Source organism: Notolepis coatsorum, assembly GCF_963971535.1.
Source record: "Notolepis coatsorum genome assembly, chromosome: 19".
NCBI classification, from domain to species: domain Eukaryota; kingdom Metazoa; phylum Chordata; class Actinopteri; order Aulopiformes; family Paralepididae; genus Notolepis; species Notolepis coatsorum.
In genome coordinates, this window is record NC_140183.1 from 78910442 (window position 1) to 78932088 (window position 21647).

The following is a 21647-nucleotide window of genomic DNA, read 5'->3' on the forward strand; positions in this document are numbered from 1 at the left end:
TAAACTCTTACATTCAGCATGAAAGGATTCTCCTGCCCTGCACCTGGACCCTAGTCAGCAGCGCTGCAGCCCTCATGCGATGTAACTGGACACTTGCAGTTGTTTATGTCGGGAGCTATCAGAAGCTAGCCAGCTGGATAACGTTACACAATGCCTCATGTATTAAACTAAAAGTGAATAGTTGACTGGGTCATTTGTAACAGTAGCTAACATCAGCTCACGGAGGTCTCTCTGACTAGACTAACATCAGTCACGGTGACTGTGTGTTTACATGCAGCATACAGAAACAGGTAGGGGAGGTTTAGGAGCAGCAATGCGCCGCCGCTGCGTGTCTGTGCTCAGACAGCGAGTGAGAACTCCGCTCAGAATTGGATCATGATTTTCGGTTTTCACATGACCATTTGATTGGCCGCCACACGGCGGTCAGTCCTCTAAGTGGGAGGCGCCAAACGTAAAAACTGCCCGCAAATGGCGGGCGGCGCTCTCTAGTTTCGGTCCCTGAACGCGATCGATATTTGGAATGGCGATCAGGAATCGGAATAATCTTTTTGGATAACATCTGATCTGAGGTAAGGAATCTATTTGACCAGTCTTAGGATAATCAGAGCTTTTTTCACAGAGATATCAACGTGGGCCCTATGTGTGTGTGTGCGATCAGGAAATAAGAGATTCGATTTTTCAGCCCACTTCTATAGTGTGCATAAGTACACATATACTATCGATAATCTAGCGTTTATTTGAAAATGATTCATAAATAGGCCAAAAAAACGTGTTTTGTGTATTACAGTAAAGGGCGTTTATCACAGAATCTTCTGAAATCTTCTGCAAGTTTCAAGAAACGAGCGTTTTTCAAAATGGTATAAAACGGAAATGAACCGATTAAAAAACAATCCGTTTCGACAATGTTGACTGCAAACAAGTCATTGATAAGCGACGGCCAGATTAGACACAGCCATAATTTAAGATGTAGTTTATGCGTTCGCAAATATGAGCGCGCCATCATTGAAGTGGGTGGTGGCACGCAACAAGGTTTTGAGACGGGGAGGCGTGGCATCCAAAGTGTTAACACTTTGAGTGCCAGCAGGGGGAGCCAGAAATAGGCGCTTGAATGCCAGCGCTGTAGTCAATGGAGGGCGATCATATTTGCAAACGCATAAACTATATCTTAAATTATGGCTATGTGTCTAATACGCCCGTCACTTATCAATGACTTGTTTCCAGTCAACATTGTCGAAACGGATATATATATTTTTTTAATCAGTTCATTTCCGTTTTATACCATTTTGAAAAACGCTTGTTTTTTGTAACTTCCAAAAAAAATAAAAATAAAAAATTATTCTGCAGGAATCGCGCTTTACTGGAATACACAAAACACGTTGTCATTTTTCTGCCTATTTATGAATCGTTTTCAAATATAATATATATATATATGTGTACTTATGCACGCTAGAGAAGCGGGCTGAAAAATCGATTATCTTATTTCCTGATCAGCACACACACACTCAGCCACACACACACATATGGTACACGCTGAGATATAGGTGAAAAGAGCTCTGATTATCCCAAGACTGGTAAAATAGATTCCTTACCTCAGATCAGATGTTCTCCAAAAAGATTATTCCAATTCCTGATCGCCATTCCAAATATCGATCGCGTTTATTGATCCAACGCTGGGTACTGGTAACACATATTCCACGCTGTTCTGATGGTCGGCAATGAGTGGGATCGTCTCCGGTTACATGCCTGACAAGTAAAATGTGAAATCCGGACTCTTTTTTCCCCCATCCATTTCATTCAGTCCAATCCAATGGGTGCAGTACCATCCGGAGAGACGATAGGGGGCGGTATTTTCCCTGTTCGAGCTCAGACAGATTCCCACTGGTAACGTGAGGCTAGATTGATGAAAGATTTATGGAAATCGACAAAAAAAAAAAAAAAAGATTAAATATCAAGATTTCTCGTTTTTGGCACACAACTCATGGCATGAAATAACGAGATTTGTCGTCGTTGGCACTCAAAGTGTTAACTCATTCAGCGCCGGAGCTATATGCCCGATATAGGTTTAGATGGCCACCGCTTTAATCAATGAGGACGGGGAGATTTGCGAGTGCTTAAAATATATCTTAAATTATGGCTATGGGTCTAATACACCAGTCGCTTATCAATGAGTTGCTTGCAGTCACCATGTACAAAACGGATTGTTTTTTCATCTGTACATTTCCGTTTTATACCGTGATGAATATCAATATATTCCTAGAGCGTTCTGGTTCATCTCAATAAACTCCAGCAAATCGAGCTTCAATGTATTTCGTTAGAAATCGTGCCATTTGTCGCTTGATTTATGAATAGTTTTCAAATAAACGCTAGATTATCTATATTATATGTGTCCTCATGCACGTTACAGAAGCGGGCTGAAAAATTGCTTATCCGTGCCTTGGTCGGCGCCAACGGCACGCACACACACAGACACGTTGTGATCGCTGTGAAAGAAACATCTGATTAACCCAAGAGTGGTAACAGAGTCCTTACCTCACATCTGATGTCCTGCAAAAAGATTAATCCAATTCCTGATCGCAATTCCAAATATTGATCGTGTTTATTGATCCAACGTTATATATCCAAAACACATAATCCACGCTGCTCAGAGTGTCCCCAGTCAATGTGTTATAGCGATACTGCATGCCCGAGAAGGAAAACCTGGTCCGGACTTTTTTTTTTTAGATGCACAGCCCCAGCCAGAGGGATTCCAATGATGTGCAATACCATCCGGGAGACGATATTTGCCCTTTTGCGAGCTCAGACCCATTCCCAACGATAACATCAGGTTGGATGGATGTTGGATGGATGAAAATGAATGGATATCGCCAATAAAAGAAATAACGATTAAAACCCACCTATACTCTGGTCTGGCACTCAAGCGATGGCGAGTTAACCCGACTATCATCGGGTCTGGCGTCCAATGAGTTAATGATAAACACAGACTCTGGCACACGGCGGTTTGGACCATGTGTACCATCATCACTATTACTACTGTCTGATTGAATCCAGCAACTCACTACTACGGTTATCATTATTACTTTGCACTTTGTTTTATTATTATTACTACCTATCCTACCTGTAGTAGCCCCCCCCCCCCCCCCATGCTGCTATGACACTTGAATTTCCCCAAGGGGATTAATAAAGGAACACATGACTTGAGTAACATTCTAGTTTATATACTGCCATCACACTAACATACTGTATTTCTCTAGCCAAGGAATACTCACCAGATGGCGGACAGGGGCTGTGAGCGATGGTGTGATTCTCTCCATGGTCCGGCATCTCCTCGATGGGTTTCTCAGGGACAATGGGTCGTACCTCCCGGACCGTGCATGTGTATTTGCACCGACGCAGCGGGTTAACAGTGCTCCAGTACAAGCGTGAACACCTGAGCGGGGAAACGGAGGGGTTGTTTTAGCAGCGCTCCCCGTTCAACACGCCCGACAAATATATATATTTATCATCGACTTTTTCTCCCCCTTTTTTCTGTATTTTTCTCCCATCTCAATTTTTTGTCGTTATGCCAATTCCCTTCCTGGTCGTTGCACGCATTTTACCCCCACTTGCCGGTCTAGGGAGGGTTGATAGATACTATCACATGTCTCCTCCGATACATGTGGAGTCAGCCAGTCGCTTCTTTTCACCCGACAGCGAGGACTCTCACCGGAGGAGCGTAACGTGTGGGAGGATCACACTTCCCCCAGTTCCCTTCCTCGCTGAGCAGGCGCCCCGACCGACCTGTAGGAGTCGCTGTTTACAACGACCAGGATACATGCCCCACCGGCTTCCCACGCGCTAAAACTGCCAATTGTGTTAGTATGGACGACCGATCAAGCCGGAGGTACCGCTGACAGCTGGATTCGATACCAGTGTCTCTGCGGTGGTAGGCAGGCGCTTAGTCCGCTGCGCTACCCAGCCGCCACACGCCCAACAAATATTTCAAGAGTTTGTAATGATGACAAAGTGAATGTGAAATTTCAACTTACTGAAACCCCACAGGAAACAGTGTCCCTTTGCTAGCTGAAAGCTCTGTGAGCACACCTAGCTTCTCCATCTGTAAGGAGCCTGGAACAGGGAGACAAATTAACATTAGTGTTAACCAAATAATCAGTTTAAAAAGAAAATACCACATTAACTGAATTACTTTGTCCATTTCCAATAGCTAACAATTACTTCCCATTGCTCCCTTGCCTTAGCAGAGATTTAAAATGTAAAAGTAATACTTCGAAGCTCTAAGTACTCTAGACTGCATCTAAAAGACTCTCCAGAGACGTACAATTTTGTCTGTATAAGTTATAGTGTATATTTTTGACATCCATCATGATCCATTTAAGGAAGCTAATGGGGCTAGCATGATGAGAAAGGGCAAATGGTATTGATCACATTGGTATTTTCCTTTAATCAGAGCAGAGAATTATAGGATTATAGCAGGTATGTACAGACTAGGGGTGGAACGGTTGACAAAATCTACGATTCAGTTCGTATCACGGTTTTGGTGTCACGGTTTTCGGTTTGGTTCGCTATACGTTTTTTTTTTTTTAATGTAACACTCCATTACCAGCATAAGATATATAGCCTAAAAATAATCCAACTTTTCAGTTATTCTCAAGGACGTAGTCATGCAAAAATTTTAAGAATGAGGCAGTTTGACATCAGGCACATTATTTTGACAGTGACGGTTAGAGCTAGGAGAGAGGGGAGGCATTGCTGATTTAAACATGCTTCTCATTTATTTGGTAAAAAAAGGTTTACCTTTAATAATGTTTGGCACACAAAGACCAAACTGACTGAAAAATATAGGCAACATTTGTCAAAGTATTAACTTAATGCAAACACAATTTAATTAAACCTTTCTATTTTTGTGGCCACATTATAGACAAAGCCCATCAACACAAAGTTGTATGCATATGCTCAACCAGCACTAGACTTTATCAAAAAGGAAAAGCCACTGTGTTATTTAAAATAAATAAATCATGTGTACTAAATATATATTTACTTTTTAATAGCATGAAACATTATGACGTATTCTTTTATGCCGCTTTTCACTGCATTGTACCTAATCGACTCAACTCGCTTTTGCTTTTTGAGTGTCTTGGATGCCGTATTTGAAGTGACGTCACACAAGGAAGTAAATAGTCAACAGTAACACTGCATTGGAAGGAGAAGCCCTGATGATATAATATAAACCAACAGGCACAGCCAATAAATGTGAAGTTGAGGATCTTTGAACCTCTGTTGTCAAGCCTCATCAATATACCCCCCCTTCCCCACCAATGGAACTGGTGTCGTGGAGTCACTTCGCTGTGTTTTACACGGTTAGCTCGCGGCTAATTTAACAGTGTACGGTTCGAATGGGTACCGTTCCACCCCTAGTACAGACAGATGTGGACAGGGAGCGAAATTTACTTTTTGACTCACCGGCCAGTGGCGGGTAGATGGGAAGAGTCTACCCGCCAAGCATATTTCTTACCTGCCAACATTTTTTTGATTAAAAAAAAATATATATATATATTTTATATAAAAAAAGATTTTTTTAATAAAATATATATTATATAATCATACTTGTAGTTGTATTATCTGCGAGACATCGCCACCACACAATAAGTCAAAATGCTTGCTATCTGCAAACAGCTCCACTGTCTGTGTGTATACTTGAGTAGCCTCCAGCTCCAGCAAGGATTCTCCGGCCCTGCAGCTAGACCCTATATTCAGCTAGACCCTACATTCAGCATGCAAGGATTCTCCGGCGATGCAGCTGGACCCTATTTAACGTTACGGTTATTTTGTCAAATCACATTCAACATGCCCTCAGCTAGAATACGCATTCAATCAATGTTATAAGACATTGATATCAGGAGCTATCTGTAGCTACTGCTAGCCCGGTAGATAACGTTAAGACAATTTAGTTTACTGGGACAGATGGATTTAACGTGAGCTAGCTAAGCTAGCTAACGAGGGAACGGAGCACTCGAGTCGACTATTGCTGGAGCATTTGTTGATATCAGCAGCTATCAGTAGCTAGCCAGCTAGATACCGTTAGACAATGCCTCGTCATGTATTAAACTAAAAGTGAATAGTTGACTGGGTCATTGTTTAAACAGTAACGTTAGCTCATGGAGGTCCGATATAGACTAGAGCAGACGGAAGTAAACAAGCCAAATGAGAGCTTCCGATTAGTCATTTGCTTTCTTTCTCGTGAAACCAGTCACATCACTCTACTGTGATTGGACCGTTGACTTGAGTGCAATGTGGGACTTGTAGTTTTTTAACGATCTCGCGGCGGAGAAAAAAAAGACGAGCGGCTATAATCTGTACTCGCACAAGAGTATCGTTATGAACTACACGTCTACACGCCACACGGCGGGCAGCCCTCTAAGTGTCATGCGCCAAAGGTAAAAACAGACCGCCCCTGGCGGGCGGCGGGCTTTAGTTTCGGTCCCTGGATGTGGATATATATACGTATATACATATATGGTAAGAATGAATATACACACATATATATATATATGGTAACATTATTGTACATGCTATCATACAGTTATATGGTTATATGAAGGTGTATAAGTAGGTATTATAGAAGGATTATATGCAGGTATATTCAGACATATATATTAAGGCTGTCAATCTATTAAAATAGTTAATTGTGATTAATCGCATATTTTGTATCTGTTCTAAATCTACCTTAAACGGATCTTTTTCAAGTTATCAACATGAGTCAACAAAATTACTTAAAAGAAAATAATAATTTAAAACAATGAATAAAGTGTGCATGAAATAATAGGGGTAAGAATACATTAGGAACTTGTTACATTCACCCACACAAGGGCTGAGGACTCACACCCCCGCTCTCGCACACTCTCCCAGCTCTTTCTCTCTTGCCCCTTCCTCATCTCTCACCCCCCCCCCCCCCCTTTCTCTCACACACACACACACACACCGAGTCAGAAACAAACATAGTATCAATGAGTATCAATTAGGGATGTCCCAATCCGATCACGTGATCGGGGCCAATCACGTGATTTTCCGAAGATCGGGATTGACAAAAAAAAAATCAAAAAAAAAATCTGGCTTTTATTTTTTTTTTTTTAACTTTTTAATTTTTTATTCAACAAACATGACCATGTTCACATCTTAAACTCATACTGAGGCCTTAGTTTTGGTTTTAAATTGCATATCATCATTAATTAATTTATTGTCACACAGAGCAGAAGAAATTTGCCAAAACAAACGAATAGTATCCAGCTGCAGAACGGCAGACCAAATCAAATCACATTTATTTGTAAGGCCCGTTAATGTCCCCATGGGCCGTACACATCTTCTTTAAACAAGTCAAGAAGAAGGTCCAACTAATTTAAAATAAATGCAAATAAATGAAAGAATGCAAGCACTCCCAGACGTACCCCACGCGAAGGTAAGGAAAAACTCACTAAAACCTAACAATAGCCACACTCTCAGACCCAAATGCATTTCCTTTGATTTAATTATACATCAAATGATTTATGTCAAGGATTGCAATGCCTCGCTTGAATGAAGTTAACTTTTCACCTGGATAACGTCAACATTCAGGGTGAATGTAATGTGAGAAGAAAAAATCGGATCGGGAAAGATCGGTATCGGTAGATACTCAAAATCACATGATCAGGATCGGATCGGGAGCAAAAAAATCAATAATACACCAGAGTGAAGTCTAGTTTCTTCTTTTTTTTTTATTATTATTATTGTTTTTTTTTTTTTTTTTAAGATCTTGCGGTAAAAAAATAGTGGCGTTAAAAGAATTGTGCGTTAATAACACGTTAACTTTGACAGCCTTAATATATACTAGCCAACATACTCACCGATCATCAAGTTGATGGATTCTGGTTCCAGTCCAGTCAAGAACTTCCTGCGGAGACTGATCCCCTCAAAGTCGACATACACCCTGCGGTTCACCTCGAACCCCTGACCAGATACAGTCTGGAGTGGAGCAGAACAAACACGAGTGAAACAACCCATCGGGATATAAGAAGAACATTTTCATTTATTTAAAACGTTTCGTTTTCACGTTTCATCTGTAAGTTACCTTGCCACTGATGAGGTCTCTGTGTTTTTGGCAATAAACCTTCTTGTCGTCCTGGAACACGCAGTGGCGAGAGCGGGCACACATGAAGTGGTAGTTGCTCTGGCAGGAAGTGAGGCAGCAACCCACCGTGGCGCCTGTCTGGTTGCAACGTTCACATCGCTGAGAGGAAACAAACAAACCATCAAGTCCAGAACAGAGGGGTTTGGGGGTAGACAATTATACCTTATGAAAATGAAATAACGCATACACAAAAGTTCAGGAGTTCAAGAGTTCATTTTATATTTTACTACTACTACTTATTGTTACTATTCTTGTATTAATTGTTGTTTCTTAATTGTGCACTGTTGAGTCTGAGCTCGAAACACAAAGATGTCATTACCTGCAATGCCCCTGTATTGTTGTGTATTTGACAAATAAAGAATTTGACAGAAGATTCTAAACCAACAGACGACAGCTTGATTATATGATTACTTCAGGTTTAAACTTATAGCTGAGCTGAGAAAACTACTGACCATGAAGCGGCCCCTTGCAACAGCGCTATGCACATGCAGCAGAGAGCCATTATCCTCTTGGAAGACCTCTGCTGACCACATACTGCAGTTGACGTGGGCCCATTCGTTCTGTCCTAGGTATAGCAACCTGCCTGCTTCCTGTGGAGAGACAGAGATAATATCATGAGTGGCCACCTTTAAAAAAACTGGGAAATGGAACCAAGAGAAATGGCTCGGTCCTGCGACTTACATTGGGTTTGGCGTCTCCATACTTTTGGCACAAAGAACACTGCCTCTCATCCTCCTTGGACCACCCAGTGTCTAAATCAGCCTCGGATAACTTGCCTCTTTTCCCTGCACAGACAAAAACATTTTAGAAAAGGACACAAACTAGGCAACCGTCGGAGGCAGACACCGGGTATATCCCTGAAACGGTCTGAATCCTACATTTTCTACGTTTTTGATTATGCCCCGGAGTTTTAGTGTAAATCACATTTTTTAGATATCTAAATGGCGTGTAATACGTGTCACTTTCATATAGGTAACAACAACGCTAGGATCAGCGTTTCCGTTAGCCGGTAATTACCGGTATTTGACCGGCAAAATCTGTTGAAGTCCGACATATTTAATCTCTCCGGTCTTAATGTCCGGTGAAAATAATTCCCTGAGTCTAAGCACAATTTGATTATTTGAATTGTATTAAAATAGGCTAAAATTAAATAGCCTATGCGATGAACGAAACGATCATTACATTTGTTTCCTCGTTGCTTCTAATAATGACAACGACGTTGTCAGCGAGAGCTTAGTGCTGGGTGTGCGAACTTTTGTGAAGCTGCAGAGCCATAGCAACAACAGCACAATGCAGTATTCCAGCAGTACTCCAATTCAGCCATTTTCAGCCAATGTTGGGTGGGGGGCGCTGCTGTGCGGTTCCCAGAAAAGAGCCAATAACAGCTGAATCAGCTGCTCTGCAGCGCCATACTCTTTGCAAATAAGTCGTTGCGAGGTGGAGAGAGTCGTCACGCAAACCACGATAATGTTGCCGTCTCTCTGCTTTCTCAGTTCTTCGCTTGATATAATTAATACAAATGTCCAATATAACGGAATTCGTTAGCTCATAAAAATGTGATTATAACAGACTGCTGTTTAGTGTCGGACCGACTGCCCACATACGCGGTCTATTTTATTTCAAGTCAGCAGCAGCACGGAGTATCGAGGGACTTATTTTATTTGGAATATATTAATGACTGTATACGCAAAAGTAGCCTAGTTTTAAGTAATACTATTATAAATCTACATGCCTTGAGGATGACATTCTTTATATAGCCTGCCTATCAATTGTTTTAAAGCTCAATAAACTACCGTAATTCCTCTAATAGTAACCGGGTCTCAAATACAAGCCGGGTCTCTATTAATGGCCGGGTGCTCTCTTGAGCTAAGCAATTATAAGCCGGCCTCCTAATACAAGCCGGGTTACTAATATACTGAGCTGCATACTGAGCTACCGTAGTTACTTGATTTCACTTTGAAAACGTTGAAATGACCAGTGACCACCTGTAATTGCACTGTTTACTATTTCATACAGTACTTGGTTTCAATAAATGAACCCAGTACATTTTACTGGGTTCAAACTGACACAAAATGTTGATTTATTCATTATGATCCGTTTGAAAATTTGAAATATAGGCCTCCCTCTTATACAGGCCTCCTCCTAATACAAGCCTGGTACCCGCTACAGTTGAAACAAATACAAGCCGGGGTTACTATTAGAGGAATTACGGTATGACCGGAATTAATCTCATTTGTCCGGTAGATTGAAATCTTGCAGGTCACGGAGACCGGCAACAATTTTTTCCAACGGAAACCCTGGCTAGGATATCACAAAGTAACAACAAGTTTCAAATATAATCATGGCCCCACAAGCTGCTGAGGAGTACTTCATGCATTTAGTTTTGTGAGAACAGCAGCACCATAAGGTCAAATGACTCAAAACGTTGACCTCACAGGCCCCCTTGCTATTATAGGACAAAAATATGTCACGTTTGTGACGTTTGGTGGTCTGGCCTGGTTGTGACGTGGTGGAACAAACTTCCCACCACAATCAGGACAGCTGAAACCCGCTCGATCTTCTGCCACTGACTAAAAACTTTACCAATCAATATCAGTAAAAATAAAAATAAAATAAAAAATAAATGCTTACTACTAGTGTTAATTTTGGCAGCTATTTTCATTTTAGTTTTAGTCTTAGTCATGTGTCAAGTGCTCCTTTTTCGTTTTAATCATATTTAGTCATCTTCATTTATTTTTCGTTTAGTCAGTTTTAGTCAACTAAAAGTCTGAGCATTTTAGTCTTAGTCAGTTTTTGTCTCAATTTTGTCTTTTTGTCAGAAGTCAGAAATAGTCAACATGGAACATTTTCTGATTTAAATTGCGTATTTATTTTTTAACCTAGGGGAATCTGAGTTGGCGGAACAAGTGATACACAGGAAGTATATATGTTGGTGTAGACATGGTCCAATGTATTGTTGCTCCTACAGTATATGTTGGTGTAGACATGGTCCAATGTATTGTTGCTCCTACAGTATATGTTGGTGTAGACCTGGTCCAATGTATTGTTGCTCCTACAGTATATGTTGGTGTAGACATGGTCCAATGTATTGTTGCTCCTACAGTATGTTGGTGTAGACATGGTCCAATGTATGCATCAAAGAGAGCATTACGGATGTGGTGACGTTGTTTCTGACCAGAGAGACGACGCTGAACTCTGTCTGTCTTCTGTTTGCTGTGTCTTTCCTTTCTCTCTGCCATGTCTGTCCTCTCTCTGCTGTGTCTGTCCTCTCTGTCATGTCTGTCCTCTCTCTCTCTGCTGTGTCTGGCAGCGGTTTATTCTATAACAGGATACTGTAAACTAAGTAAACAGAACACACAGTAGTACTAGTAGTAGTACACACTGATTGCAATCTGCTTGCATAAAAACATTATATAAGATCACATTCTGAGGTCAGTGTTAAAGTGCCACATGGAAGAGGTCTGGTTAGTGGTTAGAGGTGGTCTAGGTCTGGTTAGGGTAACTTAGGGGTAGTTAAGCAATCATTATAATTTATTATTATTATTTAGATGGATGTAAAGGGCTAGACCAACTCTTAACCCCTATCCGGACCTAGACCACCTCTAAGTCACAACCCTAACTTAGGGGTTAAAGTTAGAGGTGGTCTAGGTCTGGTTAGGGGTTAGAGTTAGAGGTGGTCTAGGTCTGGTTATACTGATCCGATACCAGTGCATTCATTAAAAAAAAAAAAAAAATTATATTATATAAATTATAAAACGTTTTTTTCTTTTCTTTTTTACAGCTACTGTTTTATATATACTGTTTTTTTGTAATAACTAGAAAGTAATGGTATTTATTCAACAACAGGTGATTGTATAGATTAGTATTAGTATCATTAATTGACAACTATGCTCAATGAGTTCACCCACAGAATGGTTGTTGGTACATTGGTTCCGCACGGACGTTACACGTTGTTGCGCACTTCCTTCCTATCCAGAAGGCTCCATTTAGGTTAGCTACTGTAGTAGCAGAGGCTCTGTTGTGATTTTTGTATGCAAAATAAATATTCAACATTCTCTTTTGAGACTCCGCCTCAGAATCTTATCATTTGGCACTAAAAGCTAAACATTGTCACCGGTATGGCTGTCCGCAACATGTCATTAATTGTGTGCGAGAGGTCGATCAGTTAGCCACATTAGCGTGAGCTAGCTTAGCCACTAGCTAACGCGAGCTAGATGGAAATACAAACAATGTAACGTTACTGGTGAAAAAGTGATTTACCTTGGAATACTCCTTTGCCAACTTGCTGTACTTTGCTTGCAGGTCTGCAGCTGGATTATGAATAGTCCCAACTTTAGCCAAGGTAACGTTAAGGTAAAACTAGCTTTACAAATAGCTCTTCAGCTAATGCTAATAACAGAGCTCCCTGTCACTCGGGACGATGGCATTAAGAAAAGTTATAATTATTTTGTCTCGTCTTGTTTTAGTCAATAATATCAACATACATGAAGAGAAATTTCGTCCTGGTTTTTGTAAATTACATTTTTGTGTCCTCAGTTGTGGTCAACGATATTTAATAAACTATTTAGTCTTCAATAATGTGACGTCTCGTTGTCGTCATGAAAAACACCTTCGTTGACGAACATCTTTCGTCATCAATTTAGTCAACAAAATTAACACTGCTACTATGTCTATACCAGAGCTGTCGCTGAACCAGGTTAGAACGAATCCAAACTAAAAGAGAATTTTGTTCGAGGAAATTCCAACTTTTATACAATAAGAATCCTCTACTATGATGGTGGCAACTACGAAACGACTTGCTATAAAGCAAACATTCACAGAAAATAAATAAATGTGATGCTATTTTATGTTGAGTAAAATGCTACCGGTAATCTACTGCATTTTGAGGTGAAATGCAAGTTTTACAACAACCATTTTTTTTGTATTTTTTTTGTATTATTTTTTTTAAACAAACATATAAACAAACATGACAACACACGATAAGATATACAAGCATTATTAACACTTTGGTTGCCTTGGGTTAAATTCATGATATACCATAGGTTGCCGGCTCTATTTGTCTATGGAGAAGTACCCCTTCTTTGCATGGCTATAACTTTTTAAATTCTATTGCTACATTGCCATTATTAGGGCCCATTCAAAGTCCTATATGTATTGTTCATTGTGTAGCAACGTTAAACTTTTTCATTCACATATTCATAGTAAAGTATGGTCTAATGTATAAGTATGTTTTCATCTCTTTCTGCAGCTTTCTCCAGAACGTGATCTATAGCCCCAAATGCATTATATTGATGATGCAATACAGTTTTATGGCAATCAGCGCGATATAAAAAATTCCAACTAGACGTACTTCTAGAAGTTACTACACGTCATCTGATGTTGACCGGATGGGCTAGGGGGCGTTTATAATTCCGTGGGCAGCGTTATACCAATCATCTAATGTGGGTCAAATGTTGATAATAGCAGTTAGTATCGAAGACGGTAACGTTACACGCTAAAACTCACCCCAGTCTCCGCGCGCCGTTGGGCGATCATCGTAGAGTAGAAATCTTATCATTATGGGATGTAGATTTACCCGGTCCATCTCCAGCTTGTATAATGGTATATACGTCCAAATCATGTTGTTTATCGAGTTATTGGCAATCGATCAGTGTATTGTGACGAGCTAGAATGCCGGGACCTATAGCGAGTGCCCGGAAGTAATACGGACTTCCAGCACAACCTCTATGCCGCTTCCTGGTAAGCGATTGCGCCGATCGGCCACCAGATGGCGCTCCTGAACCGCCAGAGAGCTCAGTGGGTCCTCCTGGTGGATCTCAGGCCAGCGGAGGGGACATATGAATCCGATCGCAGATTTTTGAAATATTGATATAAGGACGCTGTAAAGCGTCCCCCGGCAACTTGAGCATGGCCGGCAATGACGTCTAAACACGTTTCCTGGCAGCCAAAGTGTTAACAGTGCACATCCAATGAAATCACAATTTAGTTAAATGTATTATACAGGATATACCCCTAATACCTGCTATCTAATACCCTACACACATATGCTCTAGCTCGTACCCCCCCCTCCCGGACCCCCCATTGGATATATGTTTGTTTAAAAAATAACAAAAAAACAAAATACAAAACAAACAACAAAACAATTTTTATATATATATTTTTTATAATATATCTCGATATTTGCAGTGAGTGAGGTCTCGAGTGTCAGGTCTGGTTAGTTCTGTTAGTTGCAGTTATATCAAGATGGCTTCACTTGAGAGAAACCGTGGTTACATTACCTTTGAGTTTGAGCCTTGTGGCCCTGGTGCTCTTGAAGTTGTTCCTGCTAGTTGGCTCGCTGGTGGAGAGCGGAGAGGCCACCTCTTCCTGCTTTACCTCCAGCGACTGTGCACCGTACGCCTGCAGGACCCCCTGCAGGACCCCCAGCGGTACCCGGGTCCGTAGCTCGTCCCTCTCCCGCCACTGAGCGTAGACATGCTCGCTCGTAGGGGGCTGGACGGCGTTAGATAGCATCCCACTGCTGTGAACAAAAGTTAGTACCGTTTACTTTAATGGACCGTATTCACACCATGGCCATTTAGGGCTGGGCGATATAACGTTAACGATAATTATCGCTATATATTTGAATAATCGATATCGGAAAAAAATAATTGATTTTTTTCTTCTTATTTTTTACCTGCAACAGGGCCGTTTTAAAACCAGGGACAGTGGACAGACTTGGAATGGCTTTGCTTGTCCAATTGCCAATACTGACCAAATAGATTTATTTTTCGCTTGTCCATTTATTTTGTTTGCTTTCTAATTTAAAATACAGTTTGAAACCGTCTGTACACAGTAGGCTATGTGTGCTAGCAGAGCTAGACTCCAGTCACGACTCACTCATGTGTGGTGGTTTGTCCACCAAAAAAGCACCAAAAGATAGAAAAGAAACTAGCAGAGCCAGAACTGTTCAACTCCCCTGGAGCCACAGCCAGAAGAGAAGCCGGTTTACTTTCGCTTTCAAACCAGCTGCAGCCTGAGAACTGGCGTGTGAGGGGCTGTAACACTAAAGATGGCGGCAACGACAAAGAATTGCTGCAAAATAAACATGCATCTGTTGTTTAAAAAAGAAACAAATATATATTATACGTATAACAATACAGATAATATTGAATATCGAGTGATGATATTGTTATCGATATCGTTTTTTTTTATCTACTTTTTTCTCCCATTTTCTATTTTTCTCCCATCCCAATTTCGTATCGTCCAATTCTACCCTCCCCTGTCTCGAACGTTGCTAGACCATGCCTCCCACAAGCCGGCTGCAATGTGGACGAAGCCTTGCATCACGTGTCCCCTCCGGTACTCGAGGAGGCAGCCGTCGCATCTTTTCACCTGCACAGCGCGATCTCTCAGCGGCGAGGGTCTGCGTGGGAGGGACACGCCGCCCCCGTCGCTTCCTGATTCTGCTGCGCAGGCGCACCAACCGACCTGTAGGAGTCGCTGTCCACAACGTCCGATCCCCACCCACCAGCTTCCCACCCCTAACACTGCCAATTGTGTTAGTATGAACGACCAGCCAAGCTGGTAGCAATGCCGAGAGCTGGGCTCGAACCCAGCATCTCCCGCATTGGTGGCGAGCGCCTTGCCCACTACACCACCTAGCCGCCTGTTATCGATATCGTTATAGCGATATCATTTTTGGCCATATCGCCCAGCCATATGGCCATTTTGCTCCTGTGTCATGCTCAGGTTGGGATTCCTTTACACCATGTTCCAACGGGAGGGGGGCTGACGATCCCTCCCTTCGGGACCTTGAAGACAATGATGCCTCAAAACATCATTCATTATAATTAAGAGTGATGTTAATTTGCCAAAGGCTCCTGTAAGCCTACTTTTCATAATAGTGTATTGGGCTACTTGTAAGACTAAAGACTATGCTGAAAGTAATTTAGACCTCTGCTGTATTATTATGGTGGTTCTCGGTTTCAGTTTATACATAGCTTTTAAATAAATAGGTAAATACCATCTTGTCTGTTGTCATAAGCCGCGTTTTGATCCAAAGTACTGGAACTTTTAGTCCCATGAACTACTTTTCATGGAACTAAAAGGTGCGTTCAGCCCATTGTTGTCTGTGTTTCCACCGTGGTCTAAAGATCTGTAACGGTCAGGCAAATTAATTGAATCAAAATGAACTCAATTAAATACGTATGAAAAATTTCTCAATCAGGCATTCCAGCGTCAATAATAGTTAACTATACTAAGAACACAAAGGACAATTTTCTCTGATCAGATCTTCGTGATGACCATAAAAATTAAATGACCAATGTTTCCTGCATCTGGTATATGCTAGAGGTGTCACAGGTGAATCATTGTGCAAAAAAAAACGGAACAAATTGAATTAAATTAATAAAATGAGCAACTGTTATTCTACTAAATGTGAGTTACGTGTGCTTGTTAAGTGTTTACATACAGCACTGACCTGAAAATAGTGTTTTTAATGCTCATTAATGTAGCGCCACCTGTTCATGCTCAAGTTTTCATCACATTCCATGAACAGTGAGTCAACGCTCCCTACAGTGGGCTCATTGCGAGGGGTTAAGAGACATCTTCCAAACTTGGTGATGAGACGCCATTACTCACATGGGTAAGTCTTTGGTGCGAGGATCCCACACTTTTGGATCCTGGCTGTGGAACCAGTTGAATACCTCCTCCAGAAGCTACAGGAAGAGATGGCCGTGAAAACACGATTCATGTTCAAGTAATCTGCATTCTGATATACAATTCATATTTAGTCATCTGCATTCTAATATACGACTCATATTTAGTCATCTGCTTTCTATTATAAGACTCATTTTAGTCAGCTGCACTCTATTCATGTTAGGTACCGTCTCCTTGCAGTTCCCCATGGTCTTTACTACAAACAGTTTGAAGCCATTAAAACGGCAAACATTTTATAAAATGAGCAACTGTTATTCTACTAAACGTGTTATTCTATTATATCAGTGATGGCTGTAGAGTTATTATTCTAACATGTAGACCACTTGTTTTGACAAAGAACACAGCACTTACAGCACCTTTAACTCCAGAGCACATAGCCACAGCGCCCCCTGCAGGTTGAACTGGCGGGCCTACAGGTTCTGTCTTGTTAGATAAACTATCTCTAACAGTGACTGCTACGGTCATGTTTCCTCAGATGTTTGAGCGGCGGTAACGGTTTCTCTAAGGATTCCCAGAGTGGGCTCCGGAGGCCTTGGTAACGGTTTCTCTAAGGATTCCCAGAGTGGGCTCCGGAGGCCCCGGTAACGGTTTCTCTAAGGATTCCCAGAGTGGGCTCCGGAGGCCCCGGTAACGGTTTCTCTAAGGATTCCCAGAGTGGGCTCCGGAGGCCCCGGTAACGGTTTCTCTAAGGATTCCCAGAGTGGGCTCCGGAGGCCCCGGTAACGGTTTCTCTAAGGATTCCCAGAGTGGGCTCCGGAGGCCCCGGTAACGGTTTCTCTAAGGATTCTCAGAGTGGGCTCCTTAGGCCCCGGTAACGGTTTCTCTAAATATTCTCAGAGTGGGCTCCGGAAGCCCCGGTAACGGTTTCTCTAAATATTCCCAGAGTGGGCTCCGGAGGCCCCGGTAACGGTTTCTCTAAGGATTCCCAGAGTGGGCTCCGGAGGCCCCGGTAACGGTTTCTCTAAGGATTCCCAGAGTGGGCTCCGGAGGCCCCGGTAACGGTTTCTCTAAGGATTCCCAGAGTGGGCTCCGGAGGCCCCGGTAACTGTTTCTCTATGGATTCCCAGAGTGGGCTCCGGAGGCCCCGGTAATGGTTTCTCTATGGATTCCCAGAGTAGGCTCCGGAGGCCCCCAGGGGTCCTGGGAAGTTCCAGGGGGTCCTCAGCAACATGATGAAATGTTTTATTTAACCAGGCAGGTAAATTAAGAACAGATTCTTATTTGCAACGACGAGGGGACATTCATTTAATTAATTCAATTTAATTAAATAGAAAAGAGACAGACAATACATACATCACAGACACAAGGGAGATAATTAAAACAGACATCAAAAGAAACAACTAGGGATGTCCGATATTATCGGCCGATATTGGTATAAAAATGTGATATCGGAAAATATCGGTTACATTTTTTTTTTTTTTTTTTTACATTTATTTAACCTTTATTTACCCAGGCAAGCAAGTAAGAACAAATTATTATTTTATTTATTGTCAAAGTATGCATAATGTTGTGTTAATTACACGACAAGAGATATGTAATGTTAATTACCTGAAATTATTCTGTTTTTTGGGGGGGAAACCCTGCATATATCGGTATCGGTTGATATCGGTATCGGAAATTAAGAGTTGGACAATATCGGTATAGGTAAAAAAGCCAATATCGAGCATCCCTAGAAACAACCAAATAAAACTGACATGAAGCAGAACAAATTACAGTAAAAAGAAAGTCCTTCATTCACTAGAACTTAATACAATGAAAGAATGTATGGATCTCATCTCGGTTCTGTACTGAATCGTATCCAACATGTAAAATAATCTCGGACAGGTGTTCCGGGGACAGAATAATATCAAATGATGGTGTGGCCACCAGTGCATCTATCGTGGGGGTCCTTTACATGAAACTGTTTAGGGGTCATACCTTTAAGTAGTAGGAGCGAGCCAGGGCAGTGGGCCTCTCCTCCTCTGGGAGAACCTCCTCTTGCTCCAGCCTCTTCCGGACCACCTGGACCACGTCTTCATGGAACGTTTTCTAGAAAGACACAGAACCACGGCGGTCATTTCTTGATGCATTTTAGCATTTAGCCTTTTTAGATTATATATTAGATTAGATTTAGACTATTGGATTATTAGATTATATGTTGCATATATTTAGAATTTCGTTTTTTTAGATTATATATTAGATTAGATTTAGATTATATATTATAACTATATTTATTGTAGGGCAAAATAACTGAGAGGGCATAAATACCCTCATCTCGCACCTTGTTACCGATATGCGCATGTCCAGAGTTAATTATATTGTTTACACTGCCTTTTTATTCTATTTAAATTTGTACTTCTCCACTGTACTATAATTCTGTGACCTGTAGGTCTTCTACTACCTGTACTGCCCCTCCCCCATGCTGCTATGATACCTGAATTTCCCCAAGGGGATCAATAAAGGAATATCTTACTGGGGTTTTATGTTTTTAGGACTGTCTCCTTATAGGCAGTTAACTGGTCTGTTTGATCTTAAGTCAACCAAGATTTTTATGCTTGAGCACATCTCTGGTAAGCACTCGATTTAAAGAGTTCCCTCTGCATTATTGTCTGTGAGAAAGTCAAATTTAACAAGATCTGTCGATGAAATCAACTAATTGATGAATTTATAAAATTCTATGGCCATTAGTCAACTAAGTAAGTTTGGTCTGGGACAGCCCTACACGTTTTACAGCATCCAATCCAGAATGCCATTTGAATGGCACAATATTTGTTTATTTATAAAGATTTACAGTTTGTCTAATTTCTTAGCCAAATACTTCTTCCATTTTCATACATCCACATGAAAATCATTAATAAGGGTTCCTTTACGCCAGACCTGGGCATTGTACGGCCCGCGGGCCAAATACGGCCCGTGGGATGATTCTGACCGGCCCGCAAAAGATTACATGATAATTAAAAAAAAGTTAAAATGTATTTTATTTTAATGTTATTATTATTATTATTATTATTTTTTACATTTTTTTTTCATGTCAACGTTCACACGCACAATATACGCTTACCTAGGATTTGACTTGATTCAACAACAAAGCAGTCGGGGCAAGCCGAAAACGGTCGAAAGTGTGGTTATTTGAAGTTTGGATTTCTTTTTTCACAACTGAGGTAGGTAGATTAAATCTTTAGAGACTAAAGTACAGAAAAAAGGTATCGATTCACAGGTACCGGTACCGTATCGGTTCAAATGTGAACGGTACCCATCCTACTGAACACACAACTGCAGGGCAAGGGCATTTTTGCTCATGAAATGCATAGCCATGTGAAAGCCTTCATGACAAAGTTGCAATTAATTTCAAGGCAACTAGGCAGCAACAATCTCAAACACATGAAAACCCTGAAAGAAGTCAAACCATCAGCTGATCACCGGCACAGGTACTCATCCATGTTGGGAGCACTGCATGATGAATTTTCAAGGCGTTTTCAAGATTTCAAAAAGGTTGAGGATGAAATGCAGCTGGTTTCCTCTCCCTTTACCTGCAGTGTTGATAGTGCACCCACTGATGTTCAGCTTGAACTCATTGACCTGCAGTCTGATTCACTACTGAAAGAGCACTTTAAGTCAGCATCACTGCTAGAGTTCTACTCTGCTCTCAAGGAGGAGAACTTTCCAAACATGAGGAGACATGCTCAGAAGATGTTGGTTCACTTTGGATCCACCTATATGTGAACAGACATTCTCAGTCATGACGTTTACCAAGTCCAGGTACAGATCCTCTCTCACTGATGAACATCTGGCAGCTGTGCTTCGCATCTCCACCTCAGACATGCAACCTGACTTTGATGGACTTGTTAAAGCTCAACAGAGACTGGATTTATCACACTGTATAAAAAAAAAAAAAAGCTGAAGAACACTAAAATGTGGAAATATAACAAGTGAAATGGGACACTTGATCTCTTTTTTTGCACAGTTCTGAATACATTAAATGTTTAATATAGGCATGTAAAGTAAAAAAGGCTACTGGGACACTTTTCTTTACACAGTTCAGTGACATCCATGTTTATTTTGGCTATAAGATGATGTGATGTCTTTAGAAAGCTAAGAAAATCCTTGTTTCAATAGTATATGAAACTCAAAATAATAACTTTATTTGTATAGCACTTTTTCATACATGCCCTTTGTTATTAATGTTTCACATTTTGTTCACATCATTTTGGAAATAAATTCTATTTGAATAAATGATATTTTTGAAAGCTAACCTCACCTTTTAATTGCCAAATAATAACATACACTCTTACCAGGGGTCAAAACAATGCCATTTACTGCTTTTTATATAGAAATAAAATGTATATTATGCATAATTGAGTTTGGAATTTTGGCCCGGCCCTCCAACATATTTTCAGTTGCTCATTCGGCCCCCCGGGAAAAATAATTGCCCACCCCTGTTCTAGACTGACTAGAGTGGTGTAAAACAGAGGTTCTAGACTGACCAGAGTGGTGTAAAACAGAGGTTCTAGGACTGACCAGAGTGGTGTAAAACAGAGGTTCTAGACTGACCAGAGTGGTGTAAAACAGAGGTTCTAGACTGACCAGAGTGGTGTAAAACAGAGGTTCTATCTAGACTGACCAGAGTGGTGTAAAACAGAGGTTGTAGACTGACCAGAGTGGTGTAAAACAGAGGTTATATCTAGACTGACCAGAGTGGTGTAAAACAGAGGTTGTAGACTGACCAGTGGTGTAAAACAGAGGTTGTAGACTGACCAGAGTGGTGTAAAACAGAGGTTCTAGACTGACCAGAGTGGTGTAAAACAGAGGT

At 41.1% G+C, this 21647-nt stretch overlaps 1 protein-coding gene across 2 annotated transcripts in view; it reads right to left on the reverse strand.

The window, feature by feature from the left end:
* Positions 1 to 21647, reverse strand: part of kmt2bb (lysine (K)-specific methyltransferase 2Bb) — a 102756-nt gene that overhangs the window by 48699 nt on the left and 32410 nt on the right. For both annotated transcript variants that reach the window (XM_084336983.1, XM_084336982.1), the window contains exons 17-25: positions 18776 to 18886; positions 16781 to 16857; positions 14437 to 14678; positions 8840 to 8943; positions 8611 to 8748; positions 8099 to 8257; positions 7875 to 7992; positions 4026 to 4104; positions 3267 to 3427 (exon numbers count right to left, since the gene is read on the reverse strand). In XM_084336983.1, the coding sequence (XP_084193109.1) occupies positions 3267 to 3427; positions 4026 to 4104; positions 7875 to 7992; positions 8099 to 8257; positions 8611 to 8748; positions 8840 to 8943; positions 14437 to 14678; positions 16781 to 16857; positions 18776 to 18886 (1189 nt within the window). The remainder of the gene's footprint in view (positions 1 to 3266; positions 3428 to 4025; positions 4105 to 7874; positions 7993 to 8098; positions 8258 to 8610; positions 8749 to 8839; positions 8944 to 14436; positions 14679 to 16780; positions 16858 to 18775; positions 18887 to 21647) is intronic.